Source organism: Erythrolamprus reginae, chromosome Z (genome assembly GCF_031021105.1).
Source record: "Erythrolamprus reginae isolate rEryReg1 chromosome Z, rEryReg1.hap1, whole genome shotgun sequence".
Taxonomy (NCBI): Eukaryota; Metazoa; Chordata; class Lepidosauria; order Squamata; family Dipsadidae; genus Erythrolamprus; species Erythrolamprus reginae.
Window position 1 is genome coordinate 118,542,251 of NC_091963.1, and position 23,315 is coordinate 118,565,565.

Consider the following 23,315-nt stretch of genomic DNA (forward strand, 5'->3'; position numbering starts at 1 on the left):
TACTTTTAACACTGACCTATATCAATGGTGCTTCAAACCACAATTCCAGAAGGAAGACAATCTCAGCCAGTGAAGGGCTGCCTAACTTTTTACTACCACACTGCGGATGTGGCTTATGCAGGACGCCCTGCATTTTCTTTCAATATCTTTCAGTGCAAGTTGGGTGCTCTGGGGTGGAGCTCCATTTTCGCTACTACGCTGCTTCCCCCCCCCCCCCGCATCCAGGCAGTAGCCCAGCCCTGATCGCAGCCCATTTAATAACAAGCAAGCTGTATAAGCCTGATCCTGCTCTCAGCTGTTTCTCACAGAAAACCTATGAGAAATCAACTGTAGAGAAAGGAAATATTTGTACAGGCCCTCTCAGTTCCCACAGGAATGATATTGTCAATGTGTCCAGTGGTGGCTGGGCATTTGTGAGTTGCGTAAGATTGCGTCCTTAATCTGCCCCCTAACATTTCCTACCACCTATGAAGACATGTATTTTTATTTGTGTTTTTCACACGATATTCATATTATTATGACAATCTCTCAAGAAACTAGTAGACTATTGTTAAAATGTTAAAACTGGCACAGAAGTAAAACTATCTTAAGGAATGACCTCATTAGTGGCAGGACCAGGAAATATTCTGTACATATATTCAGTGATGGGCTGCCAAACTTTTTACTGCCACACTGTGGGCATGGCTTATTTTGAGGGTGTGGCTTGATGGTCATGGGATGAGGTGGGAGTGGCTTGACAATCATGTGACCGGGGTGGTTTAAAGGTCATGTGACTGGGTGGGAGTGGCTTAGACTCTTTTTCAGCTGATTAAATCACATTATTTGAATAGCCACAAAAAGATGATAGACACCATTATTTGCTAAGGAGCACAGTAGCATTTAAGGTTTTGTACTGAACCCACAAAGTTCAGTATGATAACAGATTAGGCAACTAGCTTAATTTTCTTTAATTGTTATAAAAGTTCAGTTCTAGATAATGATTAAAATGATTAAAGCGTTTATCGATAAAAACATACTATTTAATTATTTCCTATTTTAAAAGTAATTAAGGATCATACTGAGGTACTAGAGATGGAAGGACAATAAAAAAGTATTCAATAAATAGTGCATAAACTTACTTACCCCACTGTGTAAATCCCCCGTGGGGGCAACAGCCCATTACTGCATATACTCCTTTTGGAGAACCAGCTGTCTATTTAAATATGAAATATGAGCTACCAAGAAATGAATAAATCCATATTTAAAAATAGGATAATTTATACAGAGTAAAACTGATTGTGGAGTTTTAAAGAATAGACTGATCATTGTTGCAGTGTTCAAATTCCCCAGATGATCAATGTTTCCATTAAAAACCAGAAAGAGGATGCAGAAACCAAGTATATGAACTTTCTCCCCATCTGAACAAAATACCTGTAGATGTGGGCAAGGGGAAAATACTTTTAGCAGGTTTAAGCAGCCGACAGAGTTGGAAAGATGCCTCTGCTGCCTACGTACTCCCCACCTCCATCAACAAGTCATTGTAGATTGTCTATACAAGGCATGTGTCGGAAGAAGAGAGGAAGCACCATTTTAATAGGCAAACAACTAAATATGACTTCTGCTTTCTGGTTTTTGAAGTAGTCTGGGGATGAGATGGAGAATGAGGATGTCTATCAAAAAAAGTAAGTGAGGTGTCATAGTTATGCTGTGATTAGTATATACCTCTAGTATATACCCTGTTTCCCCCAAAATAAGACATCCCCTATGTTCTGCCGGCTTGTTTCAACCGCCCGTAATTACAGGGTAATTAGTCCAGGAAGACACACACCACACGATAAAAGGAAAACCCAAATTTTTATAAACAGAAAAACAGAAACAGCTCCCTTTTTAAATGTCAAAGGGATTTTCTGGTATACACAAGGCACAGGTGAAATGGAAAATAATTGCTCACCCAATAACTGGGAAATTGAGTCCAATTCTAAAGTCCAGATAGTCTACACACATAATCCTGAACAGCAAAAAACCACAATCTTGGCGAAACAATGAATCAGATAAACTGCCATGGGGCTAACACACCAGGCTGCACTTTTATCTGTAGCACTAATTACAGCAGCCCCACCCAACCACAGGTAGCCTCATTTTCTCTTGTAATAATCCTTCAGTTGTTGTCTCCTATGCATCACTCTACGCATGTGTGGATGTGTCATTAATTCTAGTTCAGAATCCAGGGATGATACAGATGATTGATCTCCTCCTGGGCTGTCTGCCAAACTCCCCTCTTCCCTGTCACTCACGCTTCCTTGGTCAAAGGAGACAGATTCTACAGGAAGCAAAACAGGCCTGCAGCATGTGGATGTCTCCCCTACATCCACCTCCACATTGCTTGGGGCAGGAGCTGGGCCAGAGTTAACCACAACACCCTGATAATTATTAATAATCCCAATCGGGCTCTTGAGTTCCTGGCAATAAGGCAAATCACTTATTTCAGGGTTCAAAAAAATATAAGTCAGGGTCTTATTTGTGGGGAAACATAGTAGTGCATTAGGATAGAGCTAACTTATGATGATGGAGTCACTGAAGCAGTAGGCATGAGCATAAATGGATTCCAGAGGATGGTAGAGAACAGGGAGGCCTGAAGGAATGTTGTCCATGGGGTCACAATGGGTGGGACATGACTTCATAACTAACAACAACAACAACCTTATCTGGCATGTTTTATCAGGATGACTTCAAGATAGGCGCAAAATGATAAAATTGTGACTATCTCTTCACAGCTATCTGGTATTTATCTGGATTTTAGAAGCCCAAATATGCTAAACTTACTCTTTGCAGTCATACTGCAGAATTTCATACTAACTATTTACTCAAATTTTTAATAAGGAACTTGATTTAAACCATTATTTTTCTTTAGATAGTAGGAAAAATTCTTGAGGGTAAGAGCTGTCAACTCCTTCTAATCGTGCTATGTTAGGTTGGGGGGGATATTCTTGGGAGGAATGAGAAAACAACATCAGGAGTGTATACTAAGAATATATATTCCTAATAGGGTCACTGAAAGTGTGAAGGTCATCTCAGCTGCCTAGCTAAAGCATGTAGATACTGGGCAGACATCGGGCAGTAGCAATATAAAAAGATGGTGAGGTCGATCATTACTTCAAAGATATCATTTCATATTAGGTAGAATGTGGGAACAATAAATAATTCCTATATCAATCAAAGGCGTGTCAAAAAGTGAAAGTTGTCTTATAACATACCACTTTATAACAGGAGGTCCTCAAAGGAAGGTTAGCTATCTATCTAAAGTGCACCAACAGAGCCTGCATTAAGCTGAAGTTTGAACTTGATAGCTTCCAATTCTGATTTGATTATTTATCTCACATTAAATAACGTTGCACTAGTCTCTGGAATCAGAAAATCAATTGGACTCTGGAATCTAGTGGATTTGGAATATACAGTATTTCAATAGTTTCAATAATTTCAAACTTCCAGAATTTAGTAATAGCAAGTAAAACTATAACTTTGCTATGGTGGCCTGGGGTCTCTGTATTATCCCTGTATGAATTTATTGCTTTTGAAATATTTCAGCAACCATTTTGGCCATTTTATAGGATTTTTGTTTTATAATAATCCTGGTGCAAATATGCATATGAGATATCTAGTTTATGAGGTGCAATAAATAATTGACCACCCATCCTCCAGTGTTTTACTCTAATCTCCAATAACCAGATGGTAAAGTTCCAGTAAGTAAATTGGACCCTGTGAAGAAGCTGGATTGCCTACACTTGTTCTTAAATAGTACTTGGTGAAAAGCAGCATTTTTGCTGAAACAACTAAAGGGGGCTTGAGAGTCTGAAATCCCCCCTCCCATGTGCTAAATTTCTGTATGTCAGCGGGCCAAAGAAAAAGCAAAGATAGAGCCATGGGAGACAGAATGGGCAGAGATAGACCTATAGAAAAGAAGAAAACCTTCTTTCTAATAATTCCTAATTTTTCTTCTTTCTCGCACTTCATAAACATTTTTATTTTATAGACATGGCAAATTGTACAAAGATTAACATTGAAGAACAACAAATGGAACAATCTTACATTTTTGTATGTAAACACCTTAATTCAGTTTCAATCTCTACCAGTAGTGCTTTAATACTATATACTCAACATATCTATCTGAATTTAAAATTATAACAAGGCCATTTGTGTCCTAAAGCAGCCCAAAGGTTGGATTGATCTCAGCCCAAAGATTGAATTATTTTGCATTGCGATAAATTTATTTCCTCTGTAATAAAATGGCAAAAAAGATATAAAAAAATATGCATGGCTTCCTTGTGATAGTAAAAATCTGTAAAATGAGGCAAATGCCTGATTTTGCCTAGAGACAGAATTAACTTTATAATTAAACTAAGATCCTTAAAGTCTTAATCCAGCATAATTTTTCACCAATTGTCCATCCAGAGAAAATTGTTTTCAATGGAGATGCTCTCATTAGATACCTGTTAATGCTTTTTAACACCTAAAGGTAACTTCTCTTAACATTTTACTTCTCAGTCATAATGCTGGAGGGTCTTTTCCCCCCCTCTTGGCTCATGCCTATCTGGAATTCAAGCTGTTCTAACAGCTTATATTTAAACTTCGCTACCTCAGCAGAGCGGAGCAGATGACTCAACCTCCAAGACAGTTTATATCTTGAGAAAAGAAATGGGAGTTGTTGAGTTTGACTGAAAGAGGTTCATTCTAGGTTGCTCCTGAACTAATCAAAGGCCTTGATATTTGCTCCACCCTCCAAACCAGTACACATTTGCATTAAAATATAGTATGTTTTGGTTCAGCTTACTATTTCAAGCCAACTGCTGGAAATTATGATTAAGCACACAATAGCCCAGTGCTTCTCAATTATTTTCTGTGAATGCGAATGCTGGCTGGGGAATTCTGGGAGTTGAAGTCCAGATATCTCCAAGTTTCCAGGGTTGGGAAACACTGGTCTAATTAACATTAAATGGACATAACTAAAACCCAAGAACTATATAATTTGTTGTGTTTTTAGAAATTCGGAGTTAAAATTTGACTTTTTGAGACTTATAATTTAAAATTTAAAAGATCTTAAAAGAATTCAAAAGAATCAAAAAGCAACTATGAGATTGTATAGTGTGGGCATCTGCTAGTGAAGTTGAGGCGGCATTTGGTTGGATTTATTATTCATTGAATATGACCTTGATTTAATGAAACTGGGCAGATTGTTTTCATAATAAGGAATAAAGAACTGAGAATTGGAAGAAAATATTCTTGACTTGAACTTTATATGAGTCTGAATGGGGGAGAAAGAAAAAAAAAGGAAAAAAGACAGACTGATTATTTGGAGGCATTTTGGCTTATAGGCTGTATAAAGGTAAATTGGACAGCTGGATAAAGTCTTTTGCATACTAAATTTGGATGAGATGGAAGAATTAAGAGATCTATTTCAGGATATACTCAGAGACATAAAAGAGTGGAAAGAAGAAAACAGAAACACCACCACTTTTTTTTTACTGAAAGCCTTAAAATTGCAAGGAATTTCAATGCAAGAGGTATATGGCAAGAAATAGGAATACAGAGAAAGCAGTGGAGAAGAAGAGAGGAATGATGAACAGATTGACCAACATAAAGAAAATAATGTTTTTATTGTATTTTGAAATACATAGAAAAAGTTTGTATGGAGGGGAAAAAAATTACCCACAAAAGCTTGATTGGGCTTATTATCGCGGGATGTCTTAATTTTGGGAAAACAGAATATGCACTTTTACTTTTTTCCTTACCAATATAAACCTGGCCAGATAGCATTCAGATACTGTCATCCTGCCTATACTTTACTTGAAACAAATATCTCTGGGTTCCGTTAATCTACTTTAGATAGTAGATACTCAACACTGGAACCAGTGTGTACAACAGGATGTAGCTTATCTATCATATTTTATAGTTAAGATTTATTATGTTTAACTTTGAAGAACCCATAACTTAAGACTTTCAAAATATATTAGCTCTACTAGGGATGGGGATGGAGTAGATTTATTAGAATAATTTTTATGGTGGGGAGTGCTTGTTTGGTTTTCTTTAACACACTTTTTCTGTTTTTTTCTCAGTTCTGGGAAAAGCACTGGCTGAATTTCTGATGGTTCTGCAGTTGTTAGTTATGAAGTTAAAAAAAATTGTCAGCCTTATTTAGTAAAATAAACATTCACTAAAGAAGCAGCTTCAACTATATGCCGCTCTCAGATCTGAGAACTGGGAAAGTTGGTTTCTGCTAAGTCAAATTGCTTTTGACACTTTCTAAACCATGCTCAGTTGGATTGACCCAGACTCAAGACACATATAAGCCCTAGATCCTACACAGGTGGTTTCTTTATTAAAAAATAAACATTAAAAAAGTAATACATTGAATGCTTCCTATCATGTGTCCTATCACTATGTTGCTATTGCTAACTATTATTAAAATTACTGTACTATTACTATTCAATATATTATAATCTATTGCTTTTACCTATTAAAGGTAAAGATTTCTCTATTTAGTTGGTTCTGAATCTCAGGGGCAGTGCTCATCTCTCTTAGCTGAGAGATCCAGTGTTTTCTGAAGACAATTTCCATGTTGTGTGATCATCATGATTATACACCAAGGTCCATGGAATGCTGTTACCGCCTACACAACTGATACCTATTTATCTACCTGCATACTTTTGAACTGCTTAGGTGGGCCAGAGTTGGGCCAAGGAATGGGAGCTCAGGTCTCAAGCATTTGCTGTCAGCTTTCCAGGTGACAAGCTGAGCATCTGTAATTGCTAAGGCATTGTGACCCCATTACTTTATTAAAACTATATAGATAGTACTCAACTTATTTTATGAAAAATATTATTTTACTGAAAGAGTAGTAGATCCTTGGAACAAACTTCCAGCAGACGTGGTTGGGAAATCCACAGTAACTGAATTTAAACATGCCTGGGATAAACATATATCCATTGTAAGATAAAATACAGGAAATAGTAAAAGGGCAGACTAGATGGACCATGAGGTCTTTTTCTGCCGTCAGTCTTCTATGTTTCTATGTTTCTATGACCACAATTAGAACCAGAATTTCCATCATTAAGGACACCGTTAAGTGAGTTATTCCCAATTTTATAATCTTTTTGACAGTTTTTAAGTGAATAACTGCAGTTGTTAAGTGAATCATACAGTCATTAAACAAAGTCAGTGTCCCTTGTTGATTTTCCTTGTTGAAAGCTGGCTGAGAAGATGGTGATCACATAACCTAGGATGCTGCAACTGTTATAAATACATGCCAATTGCTAAGCACCTGTTTTTTGACTCTGTGTTTGTGAAATACTATGAGGTTGCAGGTATGTATATTGGTCATAGGTAACTTTTTTAATTTTAATTTAAAAAGTTGCTAAACAAAGAGTTGTTAATCCAGAACTACCTGTAAACTATGCTCTACACTATTACTAGTATGCATCCATAATGGCCACCATGTAAAATATATTTTGCCATTTTTTACATTATCCATTCCTTCTGAAGAAACCCCCACCCCCACCCCACCCCCGGTTTCTTTCATTTAGTTGCTTGTTTAATTGTTGGTGGTTGCAGAGTTGAAAAACACACATCCCCTGTGCCCCTTTTCCCCACCTGTAACAGAATAACAGAGTTGAAAAGGACCTTGGAGGTCTTCTAGTCCAACCCCCTGCTTAGGCAGGAAACCCTACACTGCTTCAGACAAATGGTTTCCAATCTCTTCTCAACTCTCCAGTGTTGGAGCATTCACAACTTTTGGAGGCAAGCTGTTCCACTGATTAATTGTTCTGATTGTCAGGAAATTTCTCCTTAGTTCTAGACTGGTTCTGTTCTTTATTAGTTTTCATCCATTAATTCTTGTGTATTCTAGTCGCTTTGGAGAGTAGGTTGACCTCCCCGTCTTTGTGGCAGCCCCTTAAGATATTGAAACACTATCATGGTATCCCTATTCCTTCTTTTCACTAAACTAGAAATGCCGAATTCCTGCTACTGTTCTTCATGTTTTAGCCTCCAGTCCCCTAATCATCTTTGTTGTTTTTCTCTGCACTCTTTCTAGAATTGCAACATCTTTTTTATATCATGGCAACCAAATCCAGATGCAGTTTCCCAAGTGTGGTCTTACCAAGGCATTATAAAGTGGTACTAACACTTCACATGATTTTGATTCTATCCATCTTTTAACACAGCCTAGGGCTGCAATGGCTTTTTTGGCAGCTGCAGCACACTACTGACTCATATACAAGTGATTGTCCACTAGAACTCCAGGACCCCTTGTATGTATTGGGCCATTATTCTATATCTGTGCATTTTATTTTCCTAGACTAAATATAGAAACTTATGTTTCTCACCATTGAATTTTATTTTGTTAGATAGGGTCCGGTGTTCAAGTCTGCCGATATCTTTCTGTATCTTGAACCTATCTTCTGGAGTATTGGTTATTCCTGCCAGCTTGTTTGCAGAAATGCCTAGGCCAGCATTTCCCAACTTTAGCCAATTTAAGATGTGTGGACTGCAATTCCCAGAATAGCATTGCTGGCTAGAATATTCTGATAGTTGAAGTCAACCCATCTTAAAATGTCCAAGGAGGAAAAGAGGACAGCACAGGTTTTTGAAATTTGGTTCAAGCCACTTGTTCTTCCACATGCTGATGGATGCAGCACTGCAGGCTTTCAAGCAGGTTTCCCAGCACTGCAGGCTGTGTGTGTGTGAGTGTGTGTGTGTAAAGAATACCCAAGAAACTATAAACAATGAAGCATTTATTTTGCTGTTAACATTTGATTCAAAGCATTATGGAAGAGAAGACTAGCAAAAACTAGCCCAATATCCTTTTTCCATCAATGCCTAATTATTATTTGCTGGAAAAAATGTGGAGACTTCAACATTGATGGTGCTGTGCCAGAAAAAATGGTGAGGGGGAACACTCCCATATTATACTGATGAATATAAAGTTTATCAGGCTAGAGCTAATGTGGAGCATCCCTAATGAATTTTTGCAAGGCTCAACATGGGGAATGCTGGAAGTTGCCCTTTAGCAACATCAGAGGGGCAACAGATTTCTCAACCCACATCCAACAGGTGTTTATAATTTACCTCATTATCCAACAAAAGCTGTAGCAGCTTCCATCTGGATCCCAGCTTTGGAATGCTTACATATGTTAATTTCTTCCAAATATTTTCTAAGCTTTTACTCTAATCCTATATCCTATATGGTTGAGTAATAAATGCAAATACATTTGTGCATGGTACCATTTATAAATATAGCCACCGTGACTGTGCTTAGCAACTATAGTGCAACTGTTTTGGTCATAAGTTATACCAGTTACTGAAATTATGCAGAGAAATTACATGCTACTCAAAATGTTTAAATTACAGTTGGCCCAGACAAGACTCTAGCTGTTAAGAGGGATAATTGTCACCTATGTTCCTGGCATAGGAACTATACTTCTAAAGAGTTACATGATCTACATTATCATGTAACTTTAAGATTCCTTCACACAGTATTTATGAGTGACAAGGTGGCAATTCTCACCAGAGTAATCCTTTTCTTCTTACACTCACTTTCACTGTTAATAAGCACATCTTTGCATAATGCCCAGAAAGCAGATATATGTTTTTCTCCCACTTGCATACACAATGGTAAAATATGAGGCTATTCAGAGAAGGAAACTTGCAGGAAATTTAGGACAAATAATGTTAATTTCTTTTGATGATGCTTAAGTAATCTGTAGAATTTCTTCTACAAGATATAATAAAAAATCCTATTTTAAGAAAAGACAAATTTATAAGCAAGGTTCTCTTACTACATTTAGCCATATTGTGTTTTATTTGTCTTATTTTTCAGCAACAACACTATTTACAAACCTTGTTTTAAACATATCTTGTCATTGAGATTAAAATTATAACTCTGTAGTGTTTATGCTCTGCCCATTTCTTTCATGTACTAATAGAAAGCAGGATTTTTTTAAAAAAGCTCAGTTATATCAACCATATGTTACAACTCTATTAAAGAGTTGTTCACTGCCAAGTCGAACTTTGCTCAATCAGTTTTTTTTAAAAAAAACACTGGATATCAACTCCCAAATTTCTGAAGTTTTATGGGAGCCAAAGTCCAGCTTATTCAGACAGCACCATGACTGGAAAACAGATACTTGGGGTAGATAGATGTTGATCTGGTTCAGCAGGCTCTTGTTATGTTCAGTCTGGCTGACCCACTCCATTTGCTGAACTTCCCCCTTCCAAGAGGAAGATGTAGGAATCCTGTCTTCCTTTGCACTTCTTCACCCTACCCTAGAGGTCTTCAAACTTGGCAACTTTAAGACTTGTGGACTTCAACTCCCAGAATTCTGGGAGTTGGAGTCCACAAGTCTTAAAGTTGCCAAGTTTGGGGAACCCTGCTACCCTGCCCACTCTTGTTAATAACATATTCTGCATAACATTACTTTGTCGTTACATTCTTAATCTAAGAAATGAGTAGGGAGATAATTTAACTGCAGCTATAATATTTTTTAAACTTAGCATATTATCCACTTACCAGCCATTTCTATTGAATTGCATTTCTGTTGAGATTTGTAGCCTCTGTACTCACTCACACAACTCACACTATTGTTTAGATTCATTTATTCACACTCTGTCCTTTAAGATTAATTGAGCTTAAGAAGCTTTTTTTAAAAAAAAATTACATAGTTCTTTTTTGCCCTATTTTAAGACAAAACATAATCAATAGGAAGTGCTATTGTTTGACCAAAAATGTAAACTCTTCCCTTTCTCTCTTCTTAAGACTAGTGTAATAGAGATTTTATTAAGACAAATAAAAGTGTCTGTGAAATGGGGGTTAGAGAGGTCTTCCTCTCTTTCAGTTTCACTTTCCCCCCAGCTGATGGGTATTTATTAAGACTCAGAACCACCATCACTTCCATTCCCCATGAATATTTCATGGAATAACTAACACAAGGATTTACCTTTAAAGTTTAACCCACTCATTCCCAGTCTAGTGCCCTCTATAACTATTGGTCTACAGGTTTAAAAATTCCATCCAAAAAGAATGGAGCTGTAATCTAATGAACATGGAAGAGATCAAGTAGGAAAAAGCTGGTATTTTAAAACATATGATATGAAGTAAAAACAACAAAAAATGCTTAAGAACAGCTAGCAGAAGAGCCACGGTGGCATAATGCTTAGAGTACAGTATTGCAGGCTACTTCTGATCACCAGCTGCCAGCAGTTTGACAGATCAAACCTCACCAGGCTCAAGGTTGACTCAGCCTTCCATCTTCTGAGGTGGATAAAATGGGAAGCCAGATTGTTGGGGGCAATATGCTGACTCTGTAAACCGCTTAGAGTGGACTATAAAGCACTGTGAAGCTGTATAGAAGTCTAAATGCTATTGCTAATAACTTAAATTAAAAATTAAGGTTTTGGTGGGAAAAGTCTGTGTTCTCCCTAAAGGAACTTGATAAATTGATACAGGAAGGGTTTTGTCCCATAAGTATAAAAGGCAATGGAAGAGCAAAATTGATTGTCCTTATTTGTAAGGAAAGACTATTGAGTTGTCCAGAAACAACTCACATTTTTTTCACCCCACAAGCAAAAGAAACACTAGTGCTGAATAAGGGATTAAATAATAATCAGTTGCTGCTCTTTAATTGTATTCTAAGAATAGTCAGTTTGTGATTAAAGCACCAGACTAGAAACCAGGAAATTTCTACCTGAAAGCCAATTAGGTGACTTTGGACTAGTTGTTCTCTCTAATCCCAGGAAGAAGGTAATAGAAAATCACTTCCAAAAATCTTGCCAAAAAAACCTGGGCAGACTAATCCTAGTAGTTGACATGAGTCAATGCTGTCTCAAAGATATACACAATATCTGTTGCTCAATCTAAACTCCTTTACCCTGGTTTTCTTTTTTTAAAGTTTGGTTGGTTTGAGGTATAGTAAACAGAGTTGATCTTGGTTTCAATGTTATATTAAATTATCCTTTTTCTTTGTAGGGGACTGAACATAGAAATAGAAGAATGTGCTGAGAAGAGGATGGGATTAAATTTCAGAAATAAATAAAGTAATTTCTAAAACACATACAATTACAGTTTTGCTACTGCTTAAAAAACAAGAGCAATTTTCGAAGTAAATTCCCAGAAACATGAAGGCAAATTATCTGTTGTAGAATTAAAGTAAAGAAGTCCTATGTTAGGAAAGTAGGTTGATGAAAGACCCGTAGCAGCAGCAGCAGCAGTAAAAGTAGTACTAGTAGCAGCAGTAGTAGCACAGCAGCAACAGGCCTTCTCCTAGAGATGTATTTACAGTTCCTTCATAGTATGATGACAATGTTGCCTGTAATATCCTGAATCAAAAATGACTGCCTGATAGCACTCCCTTATTTATCCCCACACTTGCTATTTGGGGTCTGCTTGTCCTGAGTATGTTCCATTGAACGATCCAGCAGATGTAACCCAAGAACACAGTACTGTGGTTTCAGGAAGGCATCTTCGTGCCCTTTTGAGTCACATAAGGAAGATAGGTAACAGAGTAAAGGGAAATAAAAGAAGCAGAAAGACCCTTTTTTGATGACTGATTGCAACTCCAAGTTAGAAAATAACAATATGACAAAATATGTGTCTGTTGAACTGCCTCTTTGAGATTTAATTCATTTTTCTTACTATATATAGTCTGATCCTTTGGCAGCCAATTGTAATTTGTCCCATTCCAAACCCTCTCTTCTAAATTAATCTCTGAACCCATTATTAGTTTTTAAGCACAATAACAAATCAGACTTCTGGCTCATGGCCGTATTATGCAGAACTTTCAGGTTAAATATGCTGAGATGAAGTAAAGAAAGGCATGTAGCAGACAAGAATTGCTTGGGCAGATGAGATGATCACACTTGGGTCACAAGACGTTTGTTGGGCACTTCTGAATTGCCTGTAGGCACCATACCATCTAGAAATTCTGAATTGGGTACAATAAGTTCTTTGTCCCCATGCTTCTCTCTATGTAGAGCTTTCTCATGGGCATGAGCTTTCCTTTGGATGGCAGCAAGCTCTGGGGATGGTGGTGGGGTATATGGGCATGTTGTAATGTGGGTGTATTGACCTTGATCCTCACAATCAGTTTCTCGGTGATAAAAGTAGCTGAAGTTGGAGACAATGACAGGTACTGGAAGCGAGATAGTGAGTACTCCAGCAATTGCACAAAGAGACCCCACAATTTTGCCTCCCATAGTTTCAGGGTACATGTCACCATATCCCACAGTTGTCATGGTAACCACAGCCCACCAGAAGGCAGAAGGGATGCTGGAGAAATTTGACTGTTCATGATCAGCTTCTGCAAAATAGACAGCACTGGAGAACAAGATGACTCCAATGAAGAGGAAGAAGATGAGCAAGCCCAGTTCCCTCATGCTGGCTTTAAGCGTCTGACCTAGGATTTGCAATCCTTTGGAGTGTCTGGAGAGTTTGAAGATTCTAAAGACTCTCACCAACCGGATGACTCTGAGGATAGCCAATGACATGGCAGGTTGGCTTACCCCACGCTGGCGTGCAAACTCTGTACCAAGGGCAACAAAGTAAGGGATGATGGCTATAAAATCAATCATGTTCATGATATCCTTGAAGAAAGCTGGCTTACTTGGGCAGGCTATGAATCGCACCAGGAGTTCAAAGGAGAACCAACAGATGCAAATGGTTTCCACAATGAAGAAAGGATCTTCAGAATGAGACTTTGTTGGCACTGTATGCGGCACGCTGCTATTCGAATGATGATGGACAAGCTGCGGAAAGGAAGAAACGAAAACAGAACAATTTGATTAATGTGAAGGAGGTGAAAAATGAAATAGTACAAAACACTAATTTAAATTAGAAAAGATGGGCTAAACTGGTGAGCATATTAAAGCAAATTCTTTCAAACTAGCAACTTAGGATGTGTGGACTTCAATTCCCAGAATTTTGGCAATTCAAATCCTGAAAAACATTACAAGAGATTTCACACTCAGAAGGCTCTACAGTCGAAATGGCTAGGCCACCATATATTATTCCTGAAAATATTAATATGTTATGTGCCCATATATTGAAGTCTTTACGTGTCACATTATCATAATAAACACTGCCCTTGAATTATGTTTTCACTGTACAGGCAGTCCTTGATTTATATCCACAATTGAGCCCAAAATTTATGTTTCTAAGTGAGACATTTGTTTTGACCCATTTTACATCTTTTCTTGCCACAATTGTTAAGTGAATCATTGCAATTGTTAAGTTAATAACATGGTTATTAAGTGAATCTGGCTTCTCCATTCATTCTGCTTGTCAGAAGCTTTCAGAACTTGATCACACGATCCCAGAGCACTGCAGCGGTCATAAATATTTGAATCAATTGCTAAGCATGTGAATTTTGATCACATGGCCATGGGGATGCTGCAATTTTTGTAATTATGAAGAATGGTTGTAAGTCACCTTTCTGGGATTGTAAATTTCAACTATCAGTAAACCAACTATTGTAAGTTGAGGACCACATGTAGCAGTTTTCTTAGTTCATTCTCACTAGCATGCCCTGCCTTTTGTTTAGAAAAAAAAATTAATGAGGATAATAAAAGTTAATAATCACCAACCATGTTACTATGCTCACTAATTTCCCCCCAATTTAGTGTGTCATAATGCCTGGGACTGCTTTCTTTATCACTACCAACTGCAGTGATAAAGAAAGTGGCCAATTTTGCCCCATTTGATAACTAATTGAATTGTTGTAAATAGAGGACTATCTGTATTTCAGCATGCCTAAATATCTTGCTATTATCAAGGAAAGAGGGCTGCAATAAAATATTTCAAGCATGTACCAAACTTTATTTGATACTTGACAAGCCATATGCTATGATTTCTGCAGAAAATAAAAAGCAATACAATTGTTCTATCAAGGGAAATGTTTGAGCTCCATTCTGCACAACGAATAAGAAAGTGCCCAAATACAACAGTGTAAAGTGCTGTATTTTGAAAATAAACGGAATATAATATGCTTCAATATTTAAAGAGGGAGGACCAAGAACAACTATCAATTCACCACCACTTCAAACTCTTTCTACTCCCCTATCCAAGCTATCCCAAATAAATTCCCCTATTTCCATCACCCCACCACATTCTTCCTATATCTAAAGATGAAACCAGGATAGCACAATATTTACATCACTGAAAGAAGCGCAAGGTGAGGCTTGCCATATTGTATTCTTTTCTGTTCAGGCAACAAGGTGAAAGGATGGAGGACAGATTAGAAATTAAAAAACGTTGATTTATCAGAATGGATTCTTGGCCATTGTTGCAGACAATAAGGTTAGTCTATTAGCATAAAGTCTAAACTGTGAAGCAGAAATTCCCTATTTAATAAATCACAGTCCTGCCATTAACTTTAGATGTAGCCCAATATGAATCAGTCTCTTCTCCATAGTGGGTCGAGATAAAATCCAGGAATGAGTTAACTTGTCCCTTCAACTGGTTCAACAGAATCTGTCAGAACTGAAATCCCCGCCACTGAGGCGAGGCTCCCAGTTTTCGACTCAGTCCTCATCATGGACAGATGTGCAAAAGTGTTCTACATTCCTGAAGGCTATTTCACCTGGAATTCCTTCTTTTCTGTGTTTCCTCCTTGAACTGTGAGTTAAGCCTGTTGAGTCTACTTTACCATTGTGTGTTGTCACTGGCCTGAATAGACTTGGAACTGTAGCTCCAGTCTTGGGACCAGCCACGTTCATGGCTGGACTTAGCTTTCCTCAGATTCTCCATCGGGCTCTTAGTCTTTTCCATCGACTTCAACAACCCAATCCCATTTCAGTCTGCTAATACAGGAATCTTTCACTCCACTTATCAGGCGGAGCTGATTTGGCCCAAAATCAGGAGCTGTATGCTCCATGCCACCGTTACTCCACCCAAGTCTGCCGCCAATGCCTGAATTGGAAGTCTCATGCTTCTGTGTTTATGGAGTCTAGTGCTTTACTCTCAGCAAGGGATATGAGTCTAGTGCTCCTTATGTGTACAGGAGTCTAGAGCTCCACTCCATACAAGAAAGGGGAGTCTGGTGCTCCTCAGTGTTCAGGAATCTAGTAGTCCATTTTGATAGTGAGTGACGAAGGATCATAGCTCACTATAAGTCAGTACTCTAGGCACTAACTTTCTGGGCTTTTCCTTTCAAGGTGGTTATTATAGCCACCATTTTGTAGCACTATGCAAGGCCAGCTTCTGCCACTATTTTGAAAACAGCACAGCGGTTGTCTTTCCACCAGCACTGTTTTGAACACCAAGGGCAAGGTACAGCAGCCCCTTAATTCAAGAGAGTCTAGTGCTCTCATCAGCCCAAATGGGGTTCTGGCCTTCAGGAGCTCCGCACTCCACATGCACTGGCCGTACCTGGTCAGCCTGGAATATAATCATGCCGCTCTATTATAAGATCTGTCCTCATTGGCTACTGACCCGTCACCTTCTCAATCATGGACGATAAAACGTCCTCCTCTGCTAAGACCAATTCCAAGGGGCATAAAAGGTTTTCTTTGACTGGCACATCTGACTCCAAAGGTCATAGTCAGATAAGGGCTCAAAGACCGAGAAGGACAAGTGCCGGAGATACAACAAAATTTGTGCTAAGTCTGATCAGCGGGGTTCCTGCTCCTCCAACTGTCAGTCTGAACTGCGCCAAACTACCAGAGTCCCCTCAAGGGCTCGGTCTATTATGAATGTTATTGACCACTTGTCTCTCTGTCTATTATGGATGTGGTTGACCATTTGTCTAATCTGGATCAGACAGACCTCTGGGGTACTGTCCCAAACAGACAGAACTGATGATCCCACCTTTATTCCAACCACAGCCAGCCTCAGGCTAGATATGGAGAGGGCACCTGTGGCCTCAGCTAATATTTGCATAATGATCGCTGATGCCATCAAACAGGGCATCGCCACAGCAATTTAGCAACTCTATTGCCCAAGGTATGCTCCATCATTACCAGCATTAGACTGAGGACTCAAGTTGGATCCTTAAGATTGAACTGATTTGCATGAGATTTGCTCATTTGAGTGTTCCTCTCATAGTTTGTACTAGGGTTCTGATAACAAAGGTTATCAAGATCTGGAATTGTCAGAGGATGAGGGACTGCAGCTGGAACAAACACCCTTTACAGGCCTCTTTCCACCGGGCTTATTCAGCAAATTTGGGGCAGCATCCAGCTGAGTCCCAATCAGAGAAACCAAGTCCCTCGGATCTGCTTTTCACCTAGACTATTCTGCAGGCTGGCGTTGTGTCTTCTCCTTAGCTCTTTGTGGACGCCGTGCAGCAGCAATGGTTGTAGCTGGCATTAGGTCCGATTCCGTCAATAACAAACAAAAAAATTTACAACATGGGGCAGGAGCTTGCAGGGCCATGCCTGACTCCGACAGTGGACAACCCTGTCTTGGCATTGCACCAATCATCAGGCATGCCAGGGGAACCAGAGGAACTCATCTGACCTGAGGACAGGAGGATGGAACAGACATTGCAAAAAATTACATATAGCAGCAGTTTTGGCTGTCAAGGCAGCAACATCTGCTTCATTCTTTACCCATACCTTGCTACTCTGGTTGCATCAGCTTCAGGCCAGAATTCCAACATCAGATGTCAGAGCTCAACAACATATTAATAAACCTTTGGTGGGGGGCCAGTTTTTTTCTGACACCATGTTTAATGCAGCGCGACTCACATCAAAAGCCGTTGCTTCATCCATAGTGGCCCGCAAAATGCTCTGTCTCCAGCAATGGCAAGCAGATGCATACCACAAATGGCGCCTTGTGTCTGCTCCTTTTGCAGGTCAAAGGCTGTTTGGGGAGGCTTTAGACCCAATTTTAGTTGAGGCAAAGGACAATTATAAGTGCTTCCTTCCCTGTCCTAGAAGGGCAGTTTTCGGCTCCACCTTATTTCTGGCGACTTCCTTTTATCCATACAAATCGGGCTCAGGATTTCCCAGGCCATCAGGTCAATATGGACAAAAGTAGAGACAACAGCCTGACAGGCCTTCCAGAGGCAGTCCAGACATCCCTTTTGGGGTGGGTGTGGGTGTTCCTTTCATTGCCCCAATTGTTTGTGCATCATTGTTCCCCATCGGCAATCACCTGACCTTCGCTGACCGGTGGGATGAGATTACCTCAGATGACTGGGTCAGGGAGATGGTGAGGTCAGGATTGGATGTCCCCCCCCCCCCAGGTTTTTTTCTCTGCAGCCCAGTTTCCACCAATGCTTTGAAGAGGACTTTTATGGAGTCAGACACTTTGCACCTGCTGGAAATTTGAGCTATCCAAGGGGGTGCCTAAGAGTCAACACAGGCAGGGCTTTTGCTCCATTCTCTTTGTAGTCCCCAAAGCCTTGGGAAGTGGAGAGCTGTTCTTGTCCTGAAACCTGTAAATTATGTAATTTACAGATGGTTCAAAATGCACTCTTGGACATCCATCATTTGCAGCATATGGGAGGGCGACTTCTCTTCAATTGACCTGACAGAGGCATACTTGCATGTACCGATTCTGCCCCTCCACTGGCAGTACCTTAGGTTTGTTATGCAGGTACCCAGTGAAGGACTCCCAAAATTTTTACTACCACACTGTGGGCATGGCATATGCAGGACACCCTGCATTTTCTTTCAACATCTTTCAGTGCAAATTGAGTGCTCTGGGGTGGAGCTCCATTTTCACTACCCCACTGCATTCCCCCCTGTCCGGGCAGTAGTCCACCCTGCAGGTAACCACTACCAATACCATGCCCTCCTGTTTGATCTTTCATCTGCCCATCATGTAAAGCCCTGGTGGTCCTTGTGGCCCACCTAAGGGCTGTCCTCATGCATGTCCAATGTTGCCTGGATGACATTTTAATCCAGTCTACCTTGATTCAACAGGCAAGAGACAATCTCCAGGTAATAGTTCAGATCGTTGAACACCACAGTTTCTCTATTGACAGAGAAAGCATCAAACCTGTATTTCTCATTTAGGAGTGGTCATGGACTCCCTTGAGTGCAGGGTGTATTTGTCCAAGGAGAGGCAGGACAGTATTAGGGAACTGTTGGACATTATCCAACTTCAATGCAGGGTTCACCTAGCATTGCTCTCTATACTCCTGGGCAAAATGATTTCCAGTAATAATATCATTTCTTGAACATGCCTACACTCCAGAGATCTCCAATGGTTCCTTTTGGCATTCCAGAGGACAGTATGCAGCAATTCATCAGCCAAGGTCTTGCTATCTAGGGAGGGCTTTTGTTCTCTCCATTGGTGGAGGTCTCCTGCAATATCGAAGGGAGCGGCACAGGCTAATAGTCACGACAGAGCCAGCCTGTTCAGGTGGGGAGTAATGTCCCAATCTTCCACGGTCCAAGGCCCCTGGACATCAGAAGAATGCCGGTACAATATCAGTTTGCCAGACTTGTGTGCTGTGAACCTGGCACTTTGCTGTCTTTAACACCTGATGTCTTTTCAAGAAATGCATTGAAATAAGCCCCCCCAAAAACAAGCCCCATTCCCCAACTATGTATGGCATCTTCTGCCCCACCTGCCACCTCCAAATTGTGCCTGAACATCTTACCAGAGTCTGGCAGCTCACTACTTCTCTCTCTCGCTCTGTCTTTGCAGGGAAACTCCTTGAAATGTAAAGAAAAACTTCTTGCAAATGTGAGCAATTAACAACTTCTTGCACCCATGAGAAGTTTTTCTTTACATTTCAAGGAATTTTCCTGCAAAAGCTGGCCAAGAAAAAGAAGTGGTGAAGCTGCCAGATGCTGGTAAGATGCTCGGGCACAATTTGTGGGTGGCAGCTGAAGCAGATAATGGGGAGAGGCAGGCTGTGAGATGCGCATCTTACCAGCGCCTGGCTTCTCTATGCCACTACTCTCTCTTGGCCAGTCTTTGCAGGGAAACTCCAATGTAAAGAAAAACTGAATAAACTGCCACTGCCCAAGAAAATAATGTGACTAAGGGCCTTTTCTCTCTCTCGTTCTCCTGAATGGCAGCTGTGCATCCAGAGATTGACAGGCCAGATTTGGTGAGCCAGATAAACTGCTACCACTCAGGAGAAGAAGAGAGAGAGGAGGTGCTGCAAGAGAGCCCATGTCTCATGTTGTTTTCTCTTTCTGGGCTACAGTGGTGCATTCAGCTCCCTGAACTTGGCCTGTCGATTTTGGCCAGCAAAAGGGAGTTCCAGGTGGGGAGGGGTGGGACAGCGGAGAAATGAGACATAAGAAATCTTTCTCTTTTCTAAACTCCACCAGAAAGAGTCTTCATAAGACTCATCGTACTTCCACAGCCTCTTGAGAGCGAAAGGGGAGATAGATTTCTAGCATGCAGCCAAATGTCCCTTGTCCGGTTCCTGTGTCTTACATGCACTTTTACGTGTTGTGCCCAGCTAGAAGTTTAGCTGTCAGCTTTGGTTTGATTGCCATCTGCTTCTGTTTGCGGGGATGGTTGAGGCACTTTAGGTTGCTGTTACTCTCACTGCTGCCATCTACAGAGGCCCCAGCCAGCCCCCTACAGGGCAAGCGCAGCTGTGGGCAGGGAGCACTCGTCATGGCCAAGCCGGCCAAGCTGTGTCTGTCAGGGTTGCCCAGTGTCTCGCTGCTGGGCACCTGGGAAGAGTAAGCAGGGCCTGTGGGAGGAAGGGAGTGCAGGGAAGGGTCCTAGGAAGCTCCCCTCTCCAGGAAGAGTCTGCCTCAATTACCATCCTCTCTGGTGACTCCCAAGGTGGAGGGGCTTTCTGGAAATGTTGGTGGGCACTCTGGTCAGTCAGCACTCAAGTGGGGGGACCATGGGGAAATTGGAGTGGAGATCAATGGGGGGGAAGGGGAGGTCTCTAATGATCAGAGCAGCCACCTCACTGGATGAGGTTTGGAAGCCACATATCCAGAGGAAGAAGGGGTTCTGCTGCTTTCCTTACATGCAGACAAAAGCAGAAGCAGCCGAAGTCTCTCTTTCTTTCTCTCTCCCAAGCCCCAGCTAGGACACTGGCCGCTCTGAGAGTGCACTTCCTGCTCTATGGTGACAGCTGGAGCTGGAACTGGAACTAAACTGACCGGCTGAGAGACGCCACAGAGCTGCCAGACTCCAGTAAGAGGCATGTCTTGCAGCCCGGCCCGCCTCCTGCACCCCAAGAATAATAAGAGGTGTGACAACATTTCCTCCAGGGCTATCGCAATCATTCAAGCCTCACAGCAACCTTCTACCCAGCAAATATATGCGGCCACCTGGAAGGCGTACTGTGCATGGTGTACTCATGCTGGCCTCAATTCACCATTGGGCAGATCCTGGATTTCCTCTAGGATGGATTGTACAAAGGGCTTTTGCACAACACCATCCGGAGGCAGATGGCGACCCTGTCCTCATTCTGACCTGTGTTTGCTGGAGTCCCTAGCCCAGCATCCCACATCCAGCACTTCATCAGAGGGCAGCCAACCTGTGTCCTCCTGTGGTCACAGGTATCCCACTTGGGACCTCACCAAGGTCCCCAATTCTTTGACTAGTAGCCCATACAAGCCCTTGAGGTCCATCAGCCAAACCATCTGACATATACTGTAATTCCCAAAACCAATTCCTAATTTCACCAGGCACAAGAGCTCATCTTGCCTAAGTTCTGCCTTGACCCAGTCCGCCCCTTGGAGAAGCAGTGACATATGCTGGATATTCAGAGGGCCCTTCGTATTTATGTTAAACCAAGTGCTGAGCTGCAAAAAAGAGAGGCGCTCTTCATCTATCAGGCTCTTTGGGACTCAGAATTACGTCCTCAATGGTCAGTCGCTGGCTGAGAGCCACTATTTCTATGGCTTATGACCTTCAGTTGCTTACGAGACCTAGACAGGTGATAACCCATTGCCCTTTATCCGGCACTAAAAGCTGGATTTATTTGTCCCAGGAGCAGACTTAAGCCCATCTATTGGACAGCCATTCCTGGATGCTATCTTAACTCTCTATAGAGAAGGGGCATTGTCTTATCTGATACACTCCTTCTCATAGGGTTGAGATAGCATCCAGTCCCTCCCTAGCATTGTCTGGTCTCCTCCTTTTTGTTCTGGGGTGGAACTGGAGAGTGGCACATTGAGTCTGTACTTCATTTTCATAGAAAGCTGGAAGCCCTAGCAACAGAGGCAGGAATTTCAGCTCTGACAGACTCAATCCACTCAGCTGAAGGGACAAGTTAACCCATTCCTATCTCAAAGTTGCTATCTCAACTTTATCAGAAGGCATGTATCGGGTAAGACCAACACCCCTTTAGCATCTGCTATATGAGTGATGGGGGCAATCATGTAAGATTATGATCAAATTTACAACTAAATCATGCAAATACAACATTCTGAATCCTGTGAAATGCTATACAAATATTAAATATTTTTTTCACTCTATACACATAAGTTACATATACTTGTGACATAGGAGGAAAAATAATATGAAAACTGATACACTCCTAACATAATTCAAAACAACAGCGGGGTGGGGGAGAGATTTGGAAATGGATGGTAGAGAATATGGTAGGCTGCATAGCTAGAGGTATAACAAGCAGGAAGAGGGAGATTATGATCCCCTTATATAGAGCGCTGGTGAGACCACATTTGGAGTACTGTGTTCAGTTCTGGAGACCTCACCTACAACAAGATATTGACAAAATTGAACGGGTCCAAAGACAGGCTACAAGAATGGTGGAAGGTCTTAAGCATAAAATGTATCAGGAAAGACATAATGAATTCAATCTGTATAGTCTGGAAGACAGAAGGAAAAGGGGGGACATGATCGAAACATTTAAATATGTTAAAGGGTTAAATAGGGTTCAGGAGGGAAGTGCTTTTAATAGGAAAGTGAACACAAGAACAAGGGGACACAATCTGAAGTTAGTTGGGGGAAAGATCAAAGGCAACATGAGAAAATATTATTTTACTGAAAGAGTAGTAGATCCTTGGAACAAACTTCCAGAAGGCGTGGTTGGTAAATCCACAGTAACCGAATTTAAACATGCCTGGGATAAACATATATCCATTGTAAGATAAAATACAGGAAATAGTATAAGGGCAGACTAGATGGACCATGAGGTCTTTTTCTGCCGTCAGTCTTCTATATTTCTATGTTTCTATGTTTCTAATATGGGATACTATATTGGTCCAGTTATTTGCAGAAGGAATCAAATTAAAGTGTGCCTAAAGGCTGGAGAAAAGCAGAATGTCAAGGTCAGATGTTTCTCCCATCTCTGTCCTCTGGTCAGCTCTGATTTCTTGCCTCTCTAATTTTGACTTCTGTAGTGGGGCCTGCTTGTTCTGCAAAGGAGGGAAGTACCTGTTAGTTGTCTGGA

At 40.7% G+C, this 23,315-nt stretch overlaps 1 protein-coding gene across 1 annotated transcript in view; it reads right to left on the reverse strand.

Moving 5' to 3' along the window:
* Positions 1–12,879: 12,879 nt before the first annotated feature.
* The window catches only part of LOC139154851 (potassium voltage-gated channel subfamily A member 7-like), a 48,030-nt gene continuing 37,594 nt past the window's right edge, over positions 12,880–23,315 (reverse strand). The window contains exon 2 of the mRNA XM_070729869.1: positions 12,880–13,770. Coding sequence (XP_070585970.1) covers positions 12,880–13,770 — 891 coding nt within the window. The remainder of the gene's footprint in view (positions 13,771–23,315) is intronic.